This window comes from Zootermopsis nevadensis, unplaced genomic scaffold, assembly GCF_977971745.1.
Source record: "Zootermopsis nevadensis isolate Lab colony 2312 unplaced genomic scaffold, Znev_1.0 Znev_ptg000006l, whole genome shotgun sequence".
In the NCBI taxonomy this organism is placed as follows: domain Eukaryota; kingdom Metazoa; phylum Arthropoda; class Insecta; order Blattodea; family Termopsidae; genus Zootermopsis; species Zootermopsis nevadensis.
The window spans coordinates 2,161,747-2,183,846 of record NW_028259138.1 but is presented as its reverse complement, the minus strand read 5'-3'; the positions used below and the strand labels follow the sequence as shown (position 1 = coordinate 2,183,846).

General features: G+C 38.2%; 2 protein-coding genes across 5 annotated transcripts in view; one reads left to right on the top strand and one right to left on the bottom strand.

The window, feature by feature from the left end:
* Psf3 (DNA replication complex GINS protein Psf3) overlaps positions 1-22,100 on the bottom strand; it is a 121,160-nt gene that overhangs the window by 30,752 nt on the left and 68,308 nt on the right. The gene's annotated exons all lie outside the window — the stretch shown is intronic.
* Hnf4 (Hepatocyte nuclear factor 4) overlaps positions 1-22,100 on the top strand; it is a 113,009-nt gene that overhangs the window by 30,693 nt on the left and 60,216 nt on the right. For 2 of the 4 annotated variants that reach the window (XM_087343536.1, XM_087343535.1), the window contains exon 1: positions 12,657-13,337. The exons of the other annotated variants lie outside the window; for them this stretch is intronic. In XM_087343536.1, coding sequence (XP_087199662.1) covers positions 13,301-13,337 — 37 coding nt within the window. In that variant the 5' untranslated portion in view covers positions 12,657-13,300. Of the gene's footprint in view, positions 1-12,656; positions 13,338-22,100 lie in introns of those variants that run through there. 4 annotated transcript variants of the gene reach the window in all.

Genomic DNA, 22,100 nt, shown 5'->3' with positions numbered 1-22,100 from the left:
CGATTTTACAAGCAAATTAATACTGCATAATGCAATGATATTCGCCATATTTTTCTGTTTGTTTTGCAGTTTTTTTTCAGTCTGATAACTGATATGTTCTTTTTAGTTTTCTTTCGATGTCTGTTACAATTCGAAAACATTTTAGGTCTGAGGATTATGGACCAGGAAAAGAGAATAATACGAAGGAGACAGAAAGTAAAGTCAAGGACAAATTGTCAGGTAAAATAGATTTCACAACATGTATTGCGTATTATGACTTGTTAAGAAAGGATTTCATGGCAAAGAAAACACACATTAAAGTAGACTGACACTCTCCTCGTTGAGTAATTTCCTCGAATCCGTTGATCCTTCATCTTTCTTACGTTCAAATATCTTTCTCAGCCGCAGAGAAAGTGTACAGAACCCTCGACGTTACTCTGATTTAACTTCACTTGTCTTCTACCCACCTGTGGAATCGCCTGAAGGACTCGGTATACGGTACAAAACCAGCAACACTCCAAGAACTACAACATGAAACTGAACCATGTTACGCAGCCGTCCCAGCAGAAATCTTAGTGAACGTGTGTCAATCAGCTGTTCGGTGCTTTTAACAGTGCCTAGAACTTACCTGTAGCCAATCTCAACGTCCGCGATAGTTCCCCACGTGCCTAGACCATTACTTCTGCACATACCAAACAATGCATAACGAGGAGCTGCGTGTATTGTACGGGTCACCTAGCACAGTGAGGATAATGAAATCTAGGGGACTCCGATGCGCTGGACATGTAGCACGCATGGGGGCGGCGGCAAGGGGTGCATACAGGATTTTTGTAGGGAATCCTTCTGGAAAACGACCACTGGGTAGACCAAGAAGGAGATGGGAGGATAACATCAAGATGGATCTAGGGAGGTGGGATGGAGTTGGCTCAGGATCGTGGCCGCAGGCGGGCTTTGGTTTTGTCGGTGTTGAACCTGCGGGTTCTGCTACCATGGAGTTAGTTATATGTATGATCTGAGGTTTTCACAGCTGTGAGTATGAAGCTTTCTTTCTTCTGGGTTGTTGCGCTGTGTAATATGGTAGATGTTTACCACACTACACAGCGCAACAACCCAGAAGACAGAAATCTGCGAGTTAGTTATAGATTTTTAAGCAGCCTGTATAACTACAGCGAAGGATTTGTGGTTTTAAACCACATTCTAATTTTAAAAAATAGACTTTAAATTAAGAAATGTTATATTTACAACAGACCCAATAATAGTACTCACCAGAACTGTTTCTGAATATTTACAAATGGGCTGATATCTACGCCAATAAGTAATGGCAACAAACATCCGTGAAGGGGAGCAAGATGTCTTGCTTCCGGAATGTTCCGTGTGAGGTGCGGGGAGCGGAGCAACATGCCAAAAATGTAATTCTGAGCTAGTTGAACTAATCTGCCTGGATTCATTGGAAATTTTATGTTGTCCCGTGAACAAAACATAAAAATTAACGTAGAGGTACCGCTAATAAACGGAAAGTTTTCACACTGATTCCGATAAGACAATGTTTTAACGAAAAATAGTTTATAATTACGTATTTATTGCTTTGTTGACGTGATTTTGTTCCGACCTGGACTTATGTGAGAATGAACATTCCTGTAAAATATGTGAATGAATTAAACTCGACCTTCGAGAAATATAAGTTATGCACAATAAACTTTACTATTCGAAAAAGTGAAATTAACAACGGGAGAAAGGAAAAAGTTGCCCCACTATACGCCATGTAGGTTACTTGGGGGGAGAGAGGTATAGCTCCTACTCATTCTTGACCTCGGCACCAGATGGGGGTGAGTGGTCAGCATCAGGCCCCAGCCGCGATTTACCCCCGGGAAAGGACTCCGGTATCCATTGGATAGGAGGCTGGGAGGGCCCCAGAATCGGTCTGGACGCAGAGGCTAGAGGGAAAATCCTCTGCCCCCGTCAGGGATCGAATCCCGGTCGTCCAGTCCGTAGCCAATCACCATATTGACTGAGCTACGCAAGTTCACACGGGAGAAAGGGAAGTGGGATAGACAAAACGTTGTACTGTTCAGTAACAATGCATATGCAACATCATTTTGTGAATTTGATAAATTACACCGGTTCTACCGTACAATGACATTTTATTCAAAGTCTTTACTGTAGATTCCGTTATAAGAGCATTTTCAGGTTCTCTTACTGGCGAGTATGTCTGCCTTATGGGTTGTTGCGCCGTGTAGTCTGGTAGAAGTTTACTTACGTGTCAGAGGTACTTTCTGCCTCATCATCCTCGTGATGGGGGCAGAACGTACCTCTAAACAATCGGTAAACTTCTACCAGACTACACGGTGCTACAATCCAGAAGACAGACATCCCCGTCATAAGTACGTTTAAGTACATTATGATTTTATTTTGCTTCCAGAAACTAGCCTTGGCCAATATGCACAAATGATTAGAAGAATATTACTTTCTCTGAGGTGAATTAGAAGTTCCAAGCACAGTAGGTCGACATTAAGTCCGTATCTAATTTCCTGTTTGTTCCTTTTCCAGGATAAAGGTTGTGTGTTCTGTAAAGACGTATTTTGGTGATAGATATTAGTTGGCTATGATGACGGTTCCCCTCCCGGTCAACGGTCAGTCCTTAGCGAATACAAATATTGCATCAACTTCAACCATTACAATGGATATAATAGCTGTCGAAATGTCGCCAGGTACTTGGTGACCTCATCTCTCAGCCCCCTAGAAGCCTCGCGGGCAATGCAAACAGAATGCGTCACGCGTCCTTGTGAACACGGCCTTCTGCATGCGTTGAAAAAAAGATGAATATCCATTTGTAACCTATTGACATTATTTTTTGTATTTATTAATATGAATTACACTGCTGTATAACCCGAAGGCTCAGATCGTTAATTTAAGCCAACAGAAATTATTCCGAGCCGGTTACATCCTCACAACCCACAGCACGAACATTTAACTTAATGTTTTCCACCAACCTTCCAACTAAACTAAAAGCACTGTTTGTTGTGAAAATTCAAAGGGAGAGAATGTTAAATTGTATTTAGTCTTAAATGAAAGCTTGCTGCGCCTTTTTCATACAGAAAACTCATGCCATAATTCATATCTCTGACGAAACAAAGAAAAATCAACTAAGATGGCTGTCTTCTGGTATGTTGCGCCGTGTGGTCTGGTAGAAGTTTACCGACGTTTCACAATCAAATCCTGTTTTCAACAGTCGTTTCGCCGTCTGTGAGAGCCAAGAGAGGTTTTTGCACCTTCATAATGTGGGGGCACACCAAAATACAATTCAGTATCTCATGACACATGACACAACAATCGAGGCATTATTGAAAATTTGTATGCAACAAAAAGAAGCAGCACATGCCAGTAAGATGAATTGCACCGAAAAAGATTAAGAAACTGCAAAAACCAATTTGAATTCAAAATGTCACGGAATATTAGTTGAAAAACTTTGTAGCGGAACTTATTTTTTCCTTTTCATTAATTTTGGAGATCGTACCTTTATCCCCTTGTCTTATACCTACAAAAAATATCAATCCTTTCTTTGAGGAGTCATGCATGGCAAAAACAAATTCAACCAAATCACGTCAGCGTTCAAAGCTTAAAATTCACGGTTTGTGAAAAGAAAATCGCCCGACCTGAGCAATGAAATAAAAGTCGATTGTTTTCCTATTCCTTATCTTTACGCAAAAGGCAGCTACCTGTACCGGTTTTGACGATCAATTCCAGCGTCTTTTCTTTTATAACTGCAGGCTCTTTACTCTGTCTACATCAGTCGTCCCCAACTTTTTCTGATGCAAGGACCACTAAACAAGACTGGGTTTTCCGAGAATCCTATTCTGTCCCACATTGTACAGTATAAACATCACAGGCCTACTTACTAATACCTTAGAGCAGTGGTATTGAACCTTTTTTGTTCACGTACCCCCAGGTATAATTTCTCTTCAACTTTGTACCCCCAAAGTTGTTGGTGTATAATTCAAGTTGTACATAGTATATAATCTACATCTAAAATAAATTAAATAAATTACATTACTGATTATTCAGTGTATATCATAATTTTTTTTTTTTTTTTAAATATCACGTACCCCCTAAGATGTCTTCGCGTACCCCCGGGGCTACGCGTACCCCAGGTTGAATACCACTGCCATAGAGCAGATTCCTATTTTACAAGCAACAGTTGCTCATCTAGTCAAAAAATTACCGTAAGTTCATCACCAAGGTCACAACAGTCTGCCGACGGCCCTATCCTTAGTCAAATGAATCCAGTCCACACCCTTATGCCGTTTCCTTAGGGTTCATTCATATTATTGTCCCGTCTTCGCCCATGTCTTCCAATAGGTCTCTTACATTCTGGCTTTACAACAATTTTGAACGATTTTCTCATTTCCACATCCGTACTACATTCTGCGCCCATCTTATCCTCATTGATTTGATTATCTATTAATATTTGGATATGAATACAAATTGTTACCTTGAACCTACTGTCCCTTCACTGTCAGCTTACAGTCTAAGACAATCACTCAACAAATGTGCGTGACAGAATCTGTGAAGTACCGGCACCTGGTAACAGTGATTGTGTAACCAGGGCTACAAGAGCCTGTTGAAGATTTCTACTTGCTAGGTACAGTGCAAATATTCTATGCAGACCGATTCATTTTGTCTGCGCAGGAAAATTTGTCGAGTCAGCACTGAAGAAAACTCATCTCTTATGGGATATGTAGTTATGTACGCTGCTGGTAGCTGAGTACGAGAATTTTGTATGACAGTTAAACGTGGTGATACAAACGAGCGTAATGCTATGTTTACACGGCGAGAGTTGAGAGCGGCAGTCGGTCCAAGTTCAGGTATATGGAGAGAGGTATCGGAGGGTGTTTAGACGTTGAGAGAATGTTGTTACTGTCGGCCTGAGAGGTTCTCTCAATTGAGCGAAATATATCTCTAAATGTCGCGCTTCTCTCACGACAGTTTACACGGCGAGGCACTGAGAGTGGCTATAGTGAGACATAGCAGAACACTACGTGGAGATGACAATGAACTGAGAGCCGCCACAGGTCAGTGTGTTCGGAATGGCAGACGAACAACGTGTTGCGGCAGCTGCAGTAATTTTAATTTAATTCCATTTTTATAACCTTGTCTCTGTACGAATTTTCAAAAGCATTCCATGGACACGTTGCCGATTCGTACTCCTCAATCAAACGTTTCGTTTCTTCGGCAGTCCACATCTTCGTTCTCCTTGCGTCCTCCATTTCTGCTCTTGCGAGAGTGAATAAAAGTTCAGCTGTGTTGAAGAGTTTAGTGTGGTCACTGGCTCAATCGCTGTATGGTTTACACGACGACAGCTGACTTCAGCTAGCTCCCCTTTCTTTTCTTTTGTTTAAACTTTAGACTAAGGAAAATACCTGCTCTCCGGACCGTTTACATGCAGTTACTTGTCCATAATCCCTAACGGTATTCTATAAACCCTCGCCGTGTAAACGTAGCATTAAAAGGAAATTTGGTCGAATCCATTGCCAGAAAATTATCTCTCTGGGACTCTGTGGGACAATTTTCTAATAGATGAGTATGAGACAGGTCGAGTATAAAGAATATGGGTGATTTTAAATTGTATCTTATCAAACAGAGTGTTTTATTATGTTGGGATTTTCCAGGGGTCCGCAGTGGCCGTGCGGTCTGAGGCGTGGACCTTGTGCCGCTTGGTCGCTGGGACCGTGGGTTTGAATCCCACTCAAGCCATGGATGTCTGTCCGCGTTTTTCTGTGTTGTGCTGTCCTGTGTACAGGTAGAGGCCTTGCGACGGGCCGATCCCTCGACCAAGGAGTCCTACCAAAATGTCCATAGATCAAGCTAATGAAAAGTTGGGACCCGCAGTGCTCAGGCACTTGAAGAACGGGTCATTCCCAGTATCCCCAGAGATTTTACAACCAAGATTTTGTATCCGTTTCTTGTTACTTCGATGCATGTTACACGCATCACGCTTGTTGATTCTATCAGACATAATCGGCAATGAAAATAAAATCGATATTACAATGAAAATTTGTAGTCTACCGTCACACTGTCACGGGATAAATTAACTAATTTAAGACTTTTTGTTTCAGGTAAGTGTAGTCCACTATGTAGCGATCATTTCGGCAGTATCAGTCATGGGAACGTAAGTACACATCTCGGAATTTTATCTTCAGTTTTTGTTTTATATTTTTATATGTTTTCTTTTATGCTGTAACTCCTTCCTCCCTTCCTTTGCGCATTTTCAAAGACACTAACAGATAATTCACAAGCAGCTGAACAACAAGACCAAAGATATTCCGAGCAAAGCCAGTGCTTTTAAATCGTATTTCGTTCTTGTCACAAACAAGTTAAGAAATGTACGCATTACGTAGCAACTCTGTCGTATTCGCCAGCTTTACCTTACCCTCTTCAAACTGAGCCAGTGACGTCAGATTTGTCTGGGTTGCTGGGAATTCCGCAGGTAACTGTGGTAACCAAAGTAAGCTCAGTGCACATAGCAACAGTGATAACCAAGGTAACTATAGTAACCAAGTTAATCACGGCAAACAGAGTAAAGATACTAACAAAGCTAACTTTACAATTTTTCACCCACTTACTCGCGAGCGCAGAAACGCATGTAGGTCTTCATGTAAAGTGCCCGTTATCGTATGAGTTTAATAAAAATTATAAAGGACCGATACATTTTGGTAAACCTCCCCAATATCAAATTCCATTAAAATCCGTTTATGCGTTCGCGAGTTTGTGCATGCGAATAGACGGGCCAACACCTGGTGAATAAATCAGCACAACTTTTCACACGCCTGAAAAGGGTTTGATACTGAACAAACTGATATGAGATTTCTTCAGTATGCAATGTTTAATTTCAGAATGATTACTGATACTGTATGGAGGAGGAACAGTTCCGACCTATTTGAAGATAGGATTCTTTCATTTACTCACAATTTTGTCAGTACCATATAGCCGACATTTGGAGCAGCAAAGGCAGCGTGTTTGCGCACACATTCCAGCAGAATTGAGGTGAACGTATGTCACTCAGTAGTTCGCTGTTGTCGACTGTGACTAGAAATTAATGGTGGTCATTTTAAACATCTGCAACAGTTCCCCATGTGCCAAAAACCATTGCTTCTGCACACACGAAATATCGATCTGTATTGAATTATGTAATGGACAGTCTTCTTTATTAAAATGTATATTTATTTTTTGAGACATTCTGTGCATCTGTAGGGAGGCAATTCCACTACCACGTTTCACAAGACCGAGTTATTGCGTCATATCTCTTACATCAGGAGTCGAGAAGACTGCACTACCAAAAATTAGGATATGTTAATATAATTTTAATTTTTGACTTTACCTAAATAACCAATATAATTAAATCGAATACAAATTCCTTATCAACGTTCGTCAGTACTTTGAAGGACTGTGTTTGTGACAAACCTTCACCTCTCTTAGGTACTTTCTTTATCGGGCATTGGACCAGTTTTTATCTGCAGAGTGATATGTTTTAAAGAACAAAAGAACAATTTCTGATAGTCTATCCTCCGCCCACTTGCAGTCGGTTTGAATAATTAAAATGTAGCAGTGTGTTCTGTGGCACAAATCACCGTAGTGTTATCGAAATAAATGTGAGACTGCTTCTCCTTTCACGCAACTAAAGTCAGAAGGAACGATTCTTTGTGTCCTTTGCACAAAGCAGGCCTACATGAAATCAGGGTGTACTGTGATATTGCATGTTTCTTCTCAGAAATATTATTCCTTGAAATTCGGTATTGGAATTCTACACTAACATTTGTTGGGTGAAATTAATATTGGTTCATGATGGTCAAATTTAAATCCCTACTTAACATGATGCTTAAATTGACCATTACCAGGGTTCTACGAAAATGGAAAACCGTATGAAGAAATTAGTACATGACCTAAAATAATGTATGGAACTCATTATTGCCAAAATCGGGAATGTCAGACTCGGCCCGACCCATTTCTCGAATTGTACGCGGTATGTGGTCCAAAATGTCACAATTTTAATAAATTTAAAGTTTCAAATTCATGTCAAATAGTTACTATGTACCGCTCTTTTGTAATTTAAGTTAAAAGTATAAGTATGTTGAATTAGAATTCACATTTCTGTGTGCATGTGAAAGATGTAGAAATGAAAACTTTAGCTTGGAATTAGTAAAAACAGGCGGTAATGACTTTCCCCGCCCAAGTGATGACCCCCGAAACAAACATCTTTTTAAGCGGCCCTTTAGGAGATACCGAACTTGGCATTAGTGGTCCACAGTTTCCCTTTGATATTTTTTCTACATCGCGAATAAGAATATTTGAAAAAACATAATAGAAGTAATTTATGAATCTGTGCAATGTTATAAGCTTTGCAACACTAAATTTATATCTGTAATAGATTACGATCAATGCTAATGATGTTTTACATTTGTTATGAACGAGCTACTGGGAGCTAAGAAAATTGCGTAAAGTTTTTAATCGAGAAATATGAAGGCAAGAGACGACTTAGACATAAGCATAGATGAAAAGTTAATATCATAAAGTAATCTTGTGCGGAGTGGATCAAACTGGCTCACAATCGGATTCAATGGCATGTTCTTGTGATAATGATAATGAAAAGCTTGTTATGAATATATAAGATTTTATGTTTTCACGGCGGTGAGGACAATCTTCTGGGATTCGGCGCCGTGTAGACTTGTTGGTAGGTGTCAACGTTTCGGATAAACTTGCTGTATCCATCTTCAGGGCTTCGGCAGGTTTCTCCGAAACGTTGGTATCTATCGACGAATCTACACAGCGCTAAACCCCAGAATAGCAGAATAAAATTACAAGTAACCCAGATTAAAAACTACAATGTCTACTATTTCGAAACATATCGGGGGTCGTTTATATCTTAATGTTAAGAAAATATCATTAAAATAATTTGACCGATTCCCTGAACTCAAAAGTAGGTTATGTCCAAATGATTGATGACAGTGAATATAAGTAGCTAGTGTGTAAATAATCATATCTCATAAAGTCAGGCACTAAAAGAGTGATAAATAATAATGTCAGCAACTTCTTGATACCTTACACATGAAGTTATGTGACAACATGACGTAGACACACTGAGAAAAACAGCCTAATTTATAAGCAGCAACACAAACCTACCATTGGCTTTTAACATCATTTTGTAGGAAGTTTCTCTGTAAAGTTTATATAAGTACCTTACCATGACATCTGCAATTTATCACCCTGATGATGGAGGCAGCAAGGGCCTCTGAAACGTTCGTAAACTTCTATCACATTATACGGTGCAACAACCCAGAAGACAGCCATCTTCGGATTCATCGCCGTGAAAACCTCAAATCCTACTAATTGCAATTTAAGTCTAAAAAATTTAAGAGTTTTTGAGAAATGCATACAAAGTTCTGGTCGGAAAGCCTGCATACCTTTCACACCGCATCGTGGAATGTAACCGTAACACAACTTTCCAACCACCTTTATCACTAACTAGCATTTAGCCAGGAGCTTTTCAGCCCCAGGATAATACATTGTAAAGGAATGCTAGTTACTGATAAAAGTGTTTTGAAAGTTGTGTTATTGTTAACCAGAGAAGGCAGCTTGGGATATCTAGGTGCCCATCGGACATAATACTGAAATTGATCTTAAGACAAGATGCGAATGGCAAGGCAGGATTAAACTGCCCGAGGATAGGGTCTAATAGCAGGTACTTATGGCCACAGTAACAGATCTTTAGGACCCATACAGGCCGGGCATTGTTGACCAACTGAAAAACCAAAGGCTTATAGAGAAATTTCATACTTCATGAAGTTCACGAATTCCTTTCTTTGAACATCACTCTTAATTTGGGTCTACTAATCCTTACCAGTAGTTTAATAATAGCTCTTCAACCAAAGATTTTTATCTATAAAGGCACACATTTCAATCTTTTTTCTCCACTTCCTCTCGTTATTAAAACTGTCACTTATGCAGCGAATGAATCAAGAAGGAAAATAATTTCATGTATTAAATAATACAAAGAGCCATTAGTCATAACATATGTCTGGACATTTTTGCAGTCATTTCACAACGGTACAGTTGACTCTTTTCTTCTGACGAACTGTAAACAATATAATATATACAAAAGTGTTTACACAATGAATGCCACTAATGCCAAAAGCGTTTCGACCTCAAGAGGTCATCATCAGTGGTAAAAAATAGAAGTTAATCATATAATATAAATCAAAATATTGTGTTTTTTAACAGAGCATAAAGGCAAGTTCTTTACAAAACCATATTTAGTAGGTTTTAAGAATATTGAATGTATGTGAATTTTCAGGGATGACTCATACAGCAACTATTGTAATATAAGTAAACTAGTTGTACAGTTTGTATGGAGTGATACGTGACTCATCGGAAAAATCATCTGGCGTTTGGCGGTGAGTCAGTGCAGTTTCTGCCGGGAAGCTGAAAGTGAAAGCTGCGTTTAACTTTGTTAGTAGCCGCACTGTAGTAGCCTGTTGTTTATTCTCTTTGAGTGTAATGTAGCCGCCGATCGCATTTATTGTTCAGTTCTAGCCGCAGGTGTTGCAATGTTACCTGTCGATAGTCGCGCAGTATGTCTCGTGCTTGCGAATAGTAGAATGAATATTGGAATTTTGCTTATTTTATGAGTAATTTTTGTTCAATGATAAATATATTATTTACCGATTAATACGGATAAGTGGCTGTTAGGTGGTGTTAAAACAAATAATGCCGATAAAGTAGAAACATGTGTGGACAGACAAAGTTCAACACATCCTTCGCCGGCAAGCATGTTTCAAGTGCTGATCTCAAATAGATAAATCCAAAATGTAGAAATAATGGAGGCGCATGTAAGATATCAGGCTATCACGGCTGCGAGTATGAAGACGGATGTTTTCTGGGTTGTTTTGCCGTGTAGTTTGATAGATACTATTTACCGAAGTTCCATTGGTGTTTGCTGCCTCTGAAATGTTGGTAAGTATCTATCAGACTACATGGCAAAACATCCCAGTTGACAGCCATCTTCAATGGAGGCGTTTACAAGCATGTGCGTCCCTAATAATTTTGAACTAATGGCGAATTTTGCAACTAGAGGCCAGCCCATCTCTGTACTTACAATTTACGATTTACCATCAACAGACCTAATATCAGTATGATGGTCGTGGAATTTCTGAGGTGGAAGAAAAACTAGCTTGACTTAATATAGGCCCTGATATGTTTTTGTACTAATATATCTATGGGCAAAATATGCAATATTCGTGAGAAATGTTTTTCTTACAGTATGAAAGAACAAGATGACGGACGTTCGGGAAATATATTTAACTTCCGGTTTTGTGGGGCCAACGAGCATATGAAATGTTGTATGGAGATGAATCACAAACATTTTTATATATAAACAACAACAAATATGACGACAGTGCAAAACGTGAACAGACTGAACATTGAATTAAAATGTGTCTGTAAATTGTATAATAATTATTTTATACCTCCCACTGGCCTCGCATTATAGACAGAAATATTTTAATATAAAGTAGGCTCGTAAGACCTCCACAGAACTTGCTTTCAATATTATTTTCTCTTAACTGCCTTTTCAGTAAGATTTCCAGGAATCTTGCTTTAATGTTAACAAATCACATAGTTTAATTGTAAAGGCTAAAAAACTATAGTTATTAAAGGTTATCTAAACCCTTAAATAACAGGTTCTCGAACCCAGGTCTGCTTGTAAAGAGTGTATACGTTATCTACTAGCACACAAGCACTTCAGCTAAGCCCCATGTTGTCCTATTACATGTGTTATTGAGTACAGTTTGAAATCCTAGCAAGTTGTGTAAGTATTGTTATCACAATGACTACCTCATGTCATGCTAGCGTGGTCTGGACTGATAAAAGTAAGAAGACTCAAATCAAATCCATCAAAATTAATCTCACAATAACCCTCACACGTCATTAAGTTAAAGGAGAGGAACACAGCTTCCTCCAAGGACAAGTGTTGATTAGCTCGAAAATTTGGCAACCAAAACACAGAATCACCCTATCAGGATATCCTATCACGCATGATAAATAAATTGCGTAACATACAGTACTTACAGGAAAAGGTCAATTTGTTTTTACGCGTTCTCTGATGAAATATACACAAGTAACGAAAAACGAGGTCGTGTTTATCGGCCTGCATGTTACTTTCTCAAACTGCCTGACAGATTTTTACGTAATTTTGTATTGGAGGCTCCGTAGAAGTTGTCGGGCGATTCAAACCTCGTATTCAATGTGTAGTACAGTAACTCATTTCTCCGGGTTAAAGAGGTCAAAGCGTGAAGCTGACTACCAATTCCAGTATACTGACGAGGTCAAAATACGTGAGCTGTACCGGCATTCCTTCATACCTCTACATGGAGTGTTGCTTAAGCAAACCGATAACTGTATCTAATATCTATAGATGAAGCCCAAATTATACTTTATGAGTTTCCTCTTGTATGGATGATAAAAATTAGTAGATGGGATAAGGTAGAGAATTCATAAACAACTGTATTTTTATATGAAACATTTCACAATGTGAAATTTAACAAAGTACAGAGTTTTGCGGTTTAGCGTGATACCTGCAGTGCGATTTGATTTGCAACAGTGACGTATATGCAATGGATATTTAACGGCGTTCATCAACTTGATCGATTTTATAGTGTTGAATTATAGGATGACTGAGAATAATGAATAAGTACTATTCCAGTAGTTTGGCTAAATAGACTGAGGAACACCGCGAAAATCACAGTCTGGAGAATCTGTCTTCGGGCCAAGGCTCAAATCTCCAGAATATAGAACAATATAGAACTACCTTGAGTATGAACCATGGAAAATTTAAAAAAAAAAACGGAAAACATCAACCGCGTGGGTCACATTACTGAAAACACAGCGGTTTACTGCAGTGGTGACGACGCTTTAAAACTGGTTTTGGACGCTGTAACAGCCCCGAGAAAAATACGCGTCTCTTGGTAAGGACAATGTCGATTTTTTCTGTAACATCACACACAGTGCCTCGAAAGATAGCAATTGACGAGGAATTGCTATAGCTATCACATTTCGGATCAGGCCACACGTTTCCACTCTTTTGTTGTGCTGCGCGAGGACGCTGTGTTTCTCCCGCCTCCTGCAGATGCCACCCACCACAGAGGCTAGCTGCTGTGTTCGCGCTAGTTGAGACAGACACACTCAACGGCTCAGTTCGCCCAAGTCCTGCCGTGCAATAACCTGTGCTGTCAGCTCCAGAACTTCAAACCTTATCACTTTCATCGGGACTAAAATGAAACTAATGGAGGAAACATTCATGCAGCTGTTCGGTGAGTGTTAATACAATATTAGTAGTACGTCATCGCTACTAGACTTTTCTACTTTTTTCGTACTATACCATTTTTATGTGTATATAATTTCCATCAATATCTCTTCATTACAATGTTCTGAAAATATCGAAAGCACAAAATACTTTCCTAAATTTAGAAAAGGGAGTTTCAAGAAGTAATCAAACTGAACAGCCTGACCACAAATTCTGATCAGCATTAATATCGTGCTGTATATTTTAACACAACTAAAAATATTAAAACTGTACCACTAAATTTTTTTTATAACCACATCATTTGTGTCGTGCTCAATTTTTTGTAATTTCGAATCTTAAATACTGTGTAATTATTACGTCCCTTCAATTTAAACAGAAGATAGACGTATTATGTGCATAAGTTCAGACATCTGGATGTACTAATAATAACTTTATTAACTTTCTAACAATTATTTGCGCTGTACAGTGTAAAGTACGTAAGATGTAGATCAGTAAATCAGAAAAGGTCGAGAACATGTTTTTACGCCACAATGAAGATAACAGGTTTTTGAGATTTGAACCTGGGGCCTCCAAACTAAAAATCAGGAGTTATAATCACTCAACCGCTACACTCGGCAAGTTTTATTCACATTGTCGTGTATACGTTTCAATGTAACCCTGACTGATATTTCGAAATTTTATTAGACACGGGCCTCAGACAGTTTCATTGTGAGAACCTGAAATCTACTACGCCTACACATGTTTTCCACTTTAATTTTTCAGGAATTTGTGTGCCTCATAGGTCTTGATCTACATTTATTGCAGGCAGAAACCCATGATTGCGAAACTGATCACACTGCTTACAGTGGTTATTCCTTGTGTCTCATTAAATATTCTCTGTGTCGAGAAACGTTTTAAACAGTAATTGTAGATTTTAATAAGATATATGAGCCCTATAATAATGTTTTGTGTGATATGCCTTTGTTATAAATTTCATAACGTTCAATTTTAGTATCTTGTAAAGCAACAAAATAAATTAAACCGACGTTTGATACAGACCCCTCTTAATATTAAATTTAATTAAAAGCCGTTGACTAGTCTCTGACAAACAGCCGTATGTGACATCCCCATTGCATGTTCACATCCTGTTATGTCATTGAAAGGACGCAAAACTATTAAATTACATCACAGAAGAAAAGTTGTGGTCAGCCATTAACAGGATTTGAAACCAGTGGACTTGCGTGAGTGTGTCGGATTCTCTATCGGGTCACAGCGCTTGGTGAGGTATTTTCTTCAGTTTTTCTGTCGTCTCCATTTGCCCCTAAAGTACTATAGACGACAGCTTTTACGTATTTTCTTGGTACATTCTTGGATTTCTGAACTGCATTGTCTATATAGCATCTAATGGAATGACGGATTTGAAGTTGTGGACGGAAGCGATTAAGTTTCTATTCCGACATTTTCTTTGAGGGGCTAAGAAAGAACCATGAAAAACCTAACTATACTGTTTTTCGGTGGAAATGGTTGCTGAAGCGTTCGCCAATCACATCAGGGAAAAGGACGGGGGGGGGGGGGACGAAAATACAGTGGTGCCAACTGTAGCATTATGAACAATGGTATTCAGTGAATGGGGATTCTTATGTTAAATGTATTTGTGTGCAAATAATCAAGAACTTGTGAATACTCTGCATTAATTCCCGACCTAGGCTACACAAATCCACGCCTCTCCATTAGAAAACAAGGTTATAACACTACATAAGAAACAAGTGGGAACTTGCAACAACGCAGTTCAGCTGCCGATACTTGTGACGAGACAAGAGCTGCTTTGCGCTGACTGGTCACTCCGAAAGAGCAGAACTGACTCAGCCGCCAATTCTACTCAAATAAAAACACTATAGGAATGCCACAATACAGAACTTATCACGACCAAAATTTGATTTCGGGACCTTCCGATATAAAAGCCACAATTTATAAATCACTACAACTCGACGTTCGGTTCCAAGCCTTCCATTTCATCGTACACAATCATTCTCGCAATTCACTAGGTGACAAATAACGTCCCACAAAGAGTGGCCATCCAGATAGGAGGCTATGGGGGATTAACAGCTCCATGACGTGAAAAGTAGTTTGTTACGAAGGACTAGGAAGGATTCACTGAGGACGAGATATAAAAATTGTGAAGATTGGAGAGTCTCTGTAGGACAGGTTAATTAAAATCAGTTGCAGTCTGTTTCAGATTCACTTGGAATTGTTTGCACTTCTCTGTGGAAGATGAACTATAGGCATTACTTAGGGATGGTATCTTTATTTTTCGAACAAGGATATATGTCACTAGGTAAAATGGTATAATTATTTAGTGATAAAACGACATATGTAACAGAAAGAGGTCGTTTGCATTATATTATTTTAACCTGCTACTATTCAGTTCATATGTTTTTCTAATTTTTCTTTGGCTGATTGTGAAAACTCGCAACTTTACATGGATTAGGCTCAATGCAGTTGATTAGTTGATATAGCATCGTTAAATAACCCCGAAATCAACAAGAAATCCACTGCGTAACGATCGGTCTTGTAGCCCCGTTATTGCTAGTCGCATGATAAACTTTCGTAAGAAAGCTATACATTATGCCATGTACAGTAGCGTTTCGATTATCCGCGCCCCAATTAACCGCGGGGTGGATAATCCGTGGTCTCAGACTGTCTCTAATGTCTAATTAAATTTTTCCTCGTAGTACATCTGTCTTGTATTGGAAGTTGCAAAGAAGCACTCACAGCTTCTGATACATCACTTTATTTCATGGAAAATCAAGATGACGTTGATTATGTTGACCTTTTACAAATTCGTTGGTACATAAAAAATTGGCCTACAGAAAAATCAAACAAATTATGTGCTTTCTAATATAATTACTTTAAGAAAGAATGTTCAATACTTTTCCGTGTTTTGCATTGTGAATAAGTGTTTCAATGAATGAATGAATGAATTTATTTATTTGCTTGAGTTCTCCATACAGTGAGCTGTGGTCGCCTAACATCGGGTTTTCGCGGCCACAATCCTTAAATAGCTATCTCAATTAACACTGCTTATTTGCTATACGTTTTCCTTATTACTACTGTACCTTCTATACCAATTCCAATTCTAAATTCCTAACTTTACTCAGGCATTTACATCTTATTTTATACACGAAATTCCCTACATTCCTGACACCCATATCTTTAGTACAACTTATTATCATCTTGAAGGCTAACTCAACCCCACTTTAACTAATTCTTCTTTCACCCTCTTTGCCCCACCCTCAAAATTTAAAATTACTTTTCTGCCAGTCTAACATCCTCTTACTAATTCATACTTACCCATTTGTAAAATCCTTAAACAAAATTTTGTAACCAACCCCAAAACCTTGCCCCTCCTGCTGTCTCTACTCAATTCCACATCTGCTACCCCATTCGCTGCAACCCTTGGTATCCCTAGGACTTTCTTGCAGAATCTCCCGTGGATTACATCAATTTCATTCCATCCCTCCTCTAAGCCCCATACATCAGTTTCGATTCAGATATCACCTCGAATACATTTTTTTAAATTTTTATTCTCATATCAGGTATTCTTGCTAGGCACTTATCTATACCTACCAAGGCCTGCTTCCCTTTTGTCACCAGTTTAGCCTTATGTTTATTCCACCCTCCTGTGCTTTCCAGGGTCACTCCCAAATAACATATTTCATTTACTGTTTCTACCCTTTCACCATACATAAACCACCTCATTCTTTTTTAACTCCCCTCCCCTCTTGCACACCAAAAATTTCGTCTTCTTCAAGTTACGTTATATTTCAAAGTACAAAAATGTATGCGTTCCTATTTTGCTTACACTAATGACGATAATTCTAATAAAATGTAATTTGCGGTAGCCGCGTTCTTCGATTATCCAGGCCCCTGCTTCCCCCAATTATCACAGATAATCGGCCCTCTACTTTACTTTTATTTTTGCGATACACTAAGTGACGTATATTCGTTATGACGCCTTCTGTCTTTTGCGTCAATTCCTGCTATTCCATGATACTTGTAACGTCCACATAATATTCTTTACCTACCAAAACTGACTTATATTAATTAATGAACGTACATCAAATGAAAACCGTGTTAAGTGAAGGACTGTTAAAATGCAACATATTCACCAAGACAAAAGTCTTGAAAATAAAAACCAGACCGTTATTAGAATGAGTATGGAGCAATAATGTCCAGAAGCACACACTGAAGTGAGGTGGAACATTGTTTAAAATAACATCAAGTTGACAAACTAACTCACTGAACAGGACCTACTTTCAGATCATGGTTATTAATTAAATGTATCAAGATTTTCCCTGCTGTTATGGAAAGCAAAGAACCATAACCGTCATCGTACGAATCACATTTAATCCAGTTTATATCTTCAAAACGTATTTCACTAAGTTCATTTTTAATATTATCCCTCCTCCTATGCCTACCGGCAATTCAATTAAAATTTTACACGTAATGCTTGTTTCCTAATGCGTGCTAGATGTCTTCTTCATTTATTCACCCTAACGACATCATGTGAACGATCTTCTTGACATCCTGCGAAGCTGATAGTCGCTCGGCTAGCCAATAAATTGTCAGAATTTTATATAATTGTTACAGTGTCCACAAGACATCGCGTCTGGATCTTTGTCCGTCGAATTCAGTCCACATCCTCGGACCCTGCTTCTTTACAATATATTTTAATATTATCCTTCCATCTATGCCTAGATCTCCTAAGTGGACTCTTCACTTTTTCGACTACAATTTTGTATGAATTTCTCATCTATCTCTGCGTGCTATATGCTCAATCGATACCACCCTCCTGACTTGATTACTCGAATTAAATTTTAAATTACGATTCCCCATCTGCAAAGACTGACGGTCAAAGTAGTTTGATACACATATAAAATAACAAGAAAAATTATGCTTCTATATATTCTAATTTTCAGTTCTTGGAAGAAAATTTTGAGACGAAAGATTCTGAAGTGAAATGAATTTTCTTACCCGTCGTTTCAAAATACGTTTATAAACATCTATAATATTGTCATTGTATCACGATCTGCCAGAAGAAGCTTCCTTTCAAGTTTCCGAATAATGAGTTTATGCATTTCTTGTTTCTATCATGCCTAGAATATGCTTATGCTTCACCCACCTTGCCCTCCTTAAATAAACAAATAAATAAATGTATTGTAAAAGCTAGTGAGAAAAGCAAAGAGAATAAGGCATGACTAGATCTTCATAACAACAATTTAATATCTAAACCTGCAAAGTTAAATAACCCAGAAGGAGATAAATAGGTCCAATGGATTTTTGTTAATATCTAAATGAAATACCGTAATATTGTATCAGAACTCGAAAGGCTTGAACACTGCTACTGCCACAGCCCCACATTGGATATGATCCTCAGCGACTTGAATCCATCTTCTATTATATTTCTCTAAGATCCGTCTTGATATAACACCCAACCATCTGCATCCATTCCTTGTTTCCCCCATCTGAACTACACCCACAGCCAGTCATATCCTCCTGGGTTTCACTACCCGCACTTTATTAGGTGACCAGAATAAATCACGAAGTTCATCGTATTTAAATTGCTCACTTAGTTCAGCACTAAACAGACACCTGGAATTTGTGTTCCTACCTCAAAGTAAGACTAATTGCCACACCCATCAGAACTGCCAGAAATATTGCTTTGTGTATGGTGACGTCCCAGTTAATGACGCTGCCCTAGTAATCGGAAGTTGATCACGTATAAGTGTATTAGCTGAGGAGACTTTAAGCAAACGCAAAAAATAATTCTAACATATCCAAAATATTAATGGAAAGTGTTCATAAGTTTCAGCATTTATATTGACTTCATTCATACGTATATAATGTGAAACATCGATAAACTATATGACATTCAATTCGCATTGAATTCTTAATGCTGAGAATATTACTGTCTACATTACTCTTGACAGATTTTCTGCAGAAACATTGTTATTTCTTATATCTTATGACTTTTCAATTCTTAAAATTAGGAACAGTACAAAAGTGCTAAAAATCAAGATGATTAGTAATTTATTTTTATTTTCTGTGTTGTTACTTTTGCCCAGGACAGGGTCCAGTGGAGGGCTTTGGTTAGTTCGGTGATGAACCTTCGAGTTTCGTAAGCCATCTAGTTAGTTAGTGTTGTTACTTTTAGCAATTTAGGAATGACGTGTTATTAATAAATATATGTACTGCCTAGGAGACAATGTATTAACAAAATGTTACAGCTGTTAAAAGTTTGTAATTAAAATAATTTTGTGGGCCTATAATTCATGTTAATTTTAATGTAAAAGTAAACAGTTCCATGCCTTTAATTAATTTATTTTTGAAAATCGTCCTACAAAAATACTGCAGTTCGATTTTATTTACTATACAGATTAGACACAAGCCAAAAAGTATTGTTTCCACTCTGTCCTTTGTGAAACAGCTCGTCGTCAGTGCTACACTACACCTGGTTTTGTATGTGTTAATCTCAAGTGCATTATATACATACAAACACACACACACACACACACACACACACACACACACACATATATATATATATATATATATTAAATGTCTGCCAGGTATTTCTTTTCCTATCTAAAATGTGATTATGCAGCTAATAGTCCAAAAGTTCTCATTTCTGCTATTATTCTAACCGTTATTCTACTTAATTCTGAATATGCGTTGCTGGATATTTACCATACTTTCTGTAAATTTTTCCACTCATCCTTATAACTATTTGCCTTTTAACTTCCAAATTTCTGTATTTGTGAACATGCTACATTTTGTTATTCTTGTGGGTTTGTGTCGTGCAGACTCAACGGTAGAGGCCAACGTTCTGGAGAAACAGACCGTCTTTAACTTCACAACCGATAATGGAGACAGTATGTTTCTCCAAAATGAGATAAGTCTGCACAGCACTAAAACACAGAAGGACATTATCCTCAATGCCACCGAAACCTCAGTCTCTCAATCCTTGACTTAACACGGTTCTCATCCATATGACCTTGAGGCCCGCGAATCAGTAGGTAATGTTACGTGGACATTGGTGTAGAAAAGGCGGAAAACCTATTTTAAAGTGCAAATAAATCAACTACGACCGATCCCAGGGACCTAAGGCTGTACAGTGAGGTTCGAACCAAGCTCAAATCCCACGTGTTTCTATTTTACCCCTTATTTCATTATGCTTTCTTAGCACAAAATGAACGCGTAACGGGAGGTAGCGTCTGTCCGCCATCTTGATATATATTAAATAAAACAAGGGAGAGGCTACATCCCTCTTTAACTACCCCAGGTGCTTTTCTGGTTTTAGAGGTCTTTAAAGCCTCCTCTAGGTCTTTTAAAGTTAATAAATCAACTGTTCTTTCTTTCTTTCTTCTTTTTCTTCTTCTTCATCCTCCAATTGCAAAGTTTCAAGGTTTTCGTCATTCCATAAGTGTTCATAATGTTCAATCCACTCTTTTTCTTTTATTTAGGATATCCTACCTACATCTCTGTTGAATTTAAATGCTTCATAACTTTCCAAGCTATGTCTTGTCTTCCATAAACATCATCTTGTATTATTGCTATAAATCTACCCCATGATTCCTGGTGCATTTTTTGTTTCTCTTCCACAATATTACATTTTGTTACATAATTTTTCTTGGTTTCTTCATTTTGGCATTGTAAAAATTGTTTATATGTTTATAGTTTATTCTTTACGGCCTCTTCAATATCTTGGGCCTCGTTTTCTTTTGTATTTTCCATATTTCCCAATATTTCTGTTGCAGTTTCACAGATAGCAGTTTTTAATTTTCTCCTAAATTCTTCTATGTCATCTCCCGTCGTCTTTGGTGTAGTTCTCTTTTGCTTTTTCTTCTTGTATTAAATATGTTTTAAAACATTTCATTTCTGATGGTCTGTTTTTGTTTTGATTCTTTTCCATCTTGCCATTTAATCTATTTCAGATATGATCAGAAAATTGTCTATATACGAATAATTTACTACCTGTACATACTGTGTCTTTCACTAGATTTAGCAACTCTTCATTTACTATTATACAGTAACTATAGACGCTGTTACTGCTCTTTGACTGCATTTAATCAAAAAATTTCGCGTATGTAGGGGATTGGCCTTCAGTGGAGGAGCTGCCTCTGTGTGGCTCCCATGCTGGCCCTTCTGCTGCTTCAGAGACCCAAATATTCTTGGTCTCTTACGCCTTGATATCCATTTGCGTTGCAGCAGATTTCCCTCCTCCTTTCTCATACATGCCTGGGACTGGCAACGACTAACTTTCCCTCTTCAGGGGCATGCACTCTTACTATCATAATTTTTACTCTCTTTGGTTTTAGACGTAACATTCGAATCATTCCCTAATGAAAGTAGAGATTTATATTTTATTCTTCCACTTCCTATCAGCCCAAATGGCCACCTCTTTAGCTGCTCTTGTAGCCCGCTATACAGCGGAATATATTATTGTGTAGTTATTTATTTCTAACGTACCTTTCAACTTTCTTTGCTTCTTAACCCTTTGATATTCCACGTTAAAATCATCAATTTAACTTTTATTCCAAATCTGTGGTCTTTAGTTTTTTTGCCTGTGTCGTCCATTTATTCCGTCCGGCTCGCTTATTTTGAGAAACTTGCGAATAAATGTAATTTTCCGTGAAGGGGTTACCAGCCCCTCGCACAACGCCTAACCTGGGGGACCAGGGTTTCGTGTCTGGGTTTCCCTCCCTTAGATGGGCTGCTTTGTCCACGACTG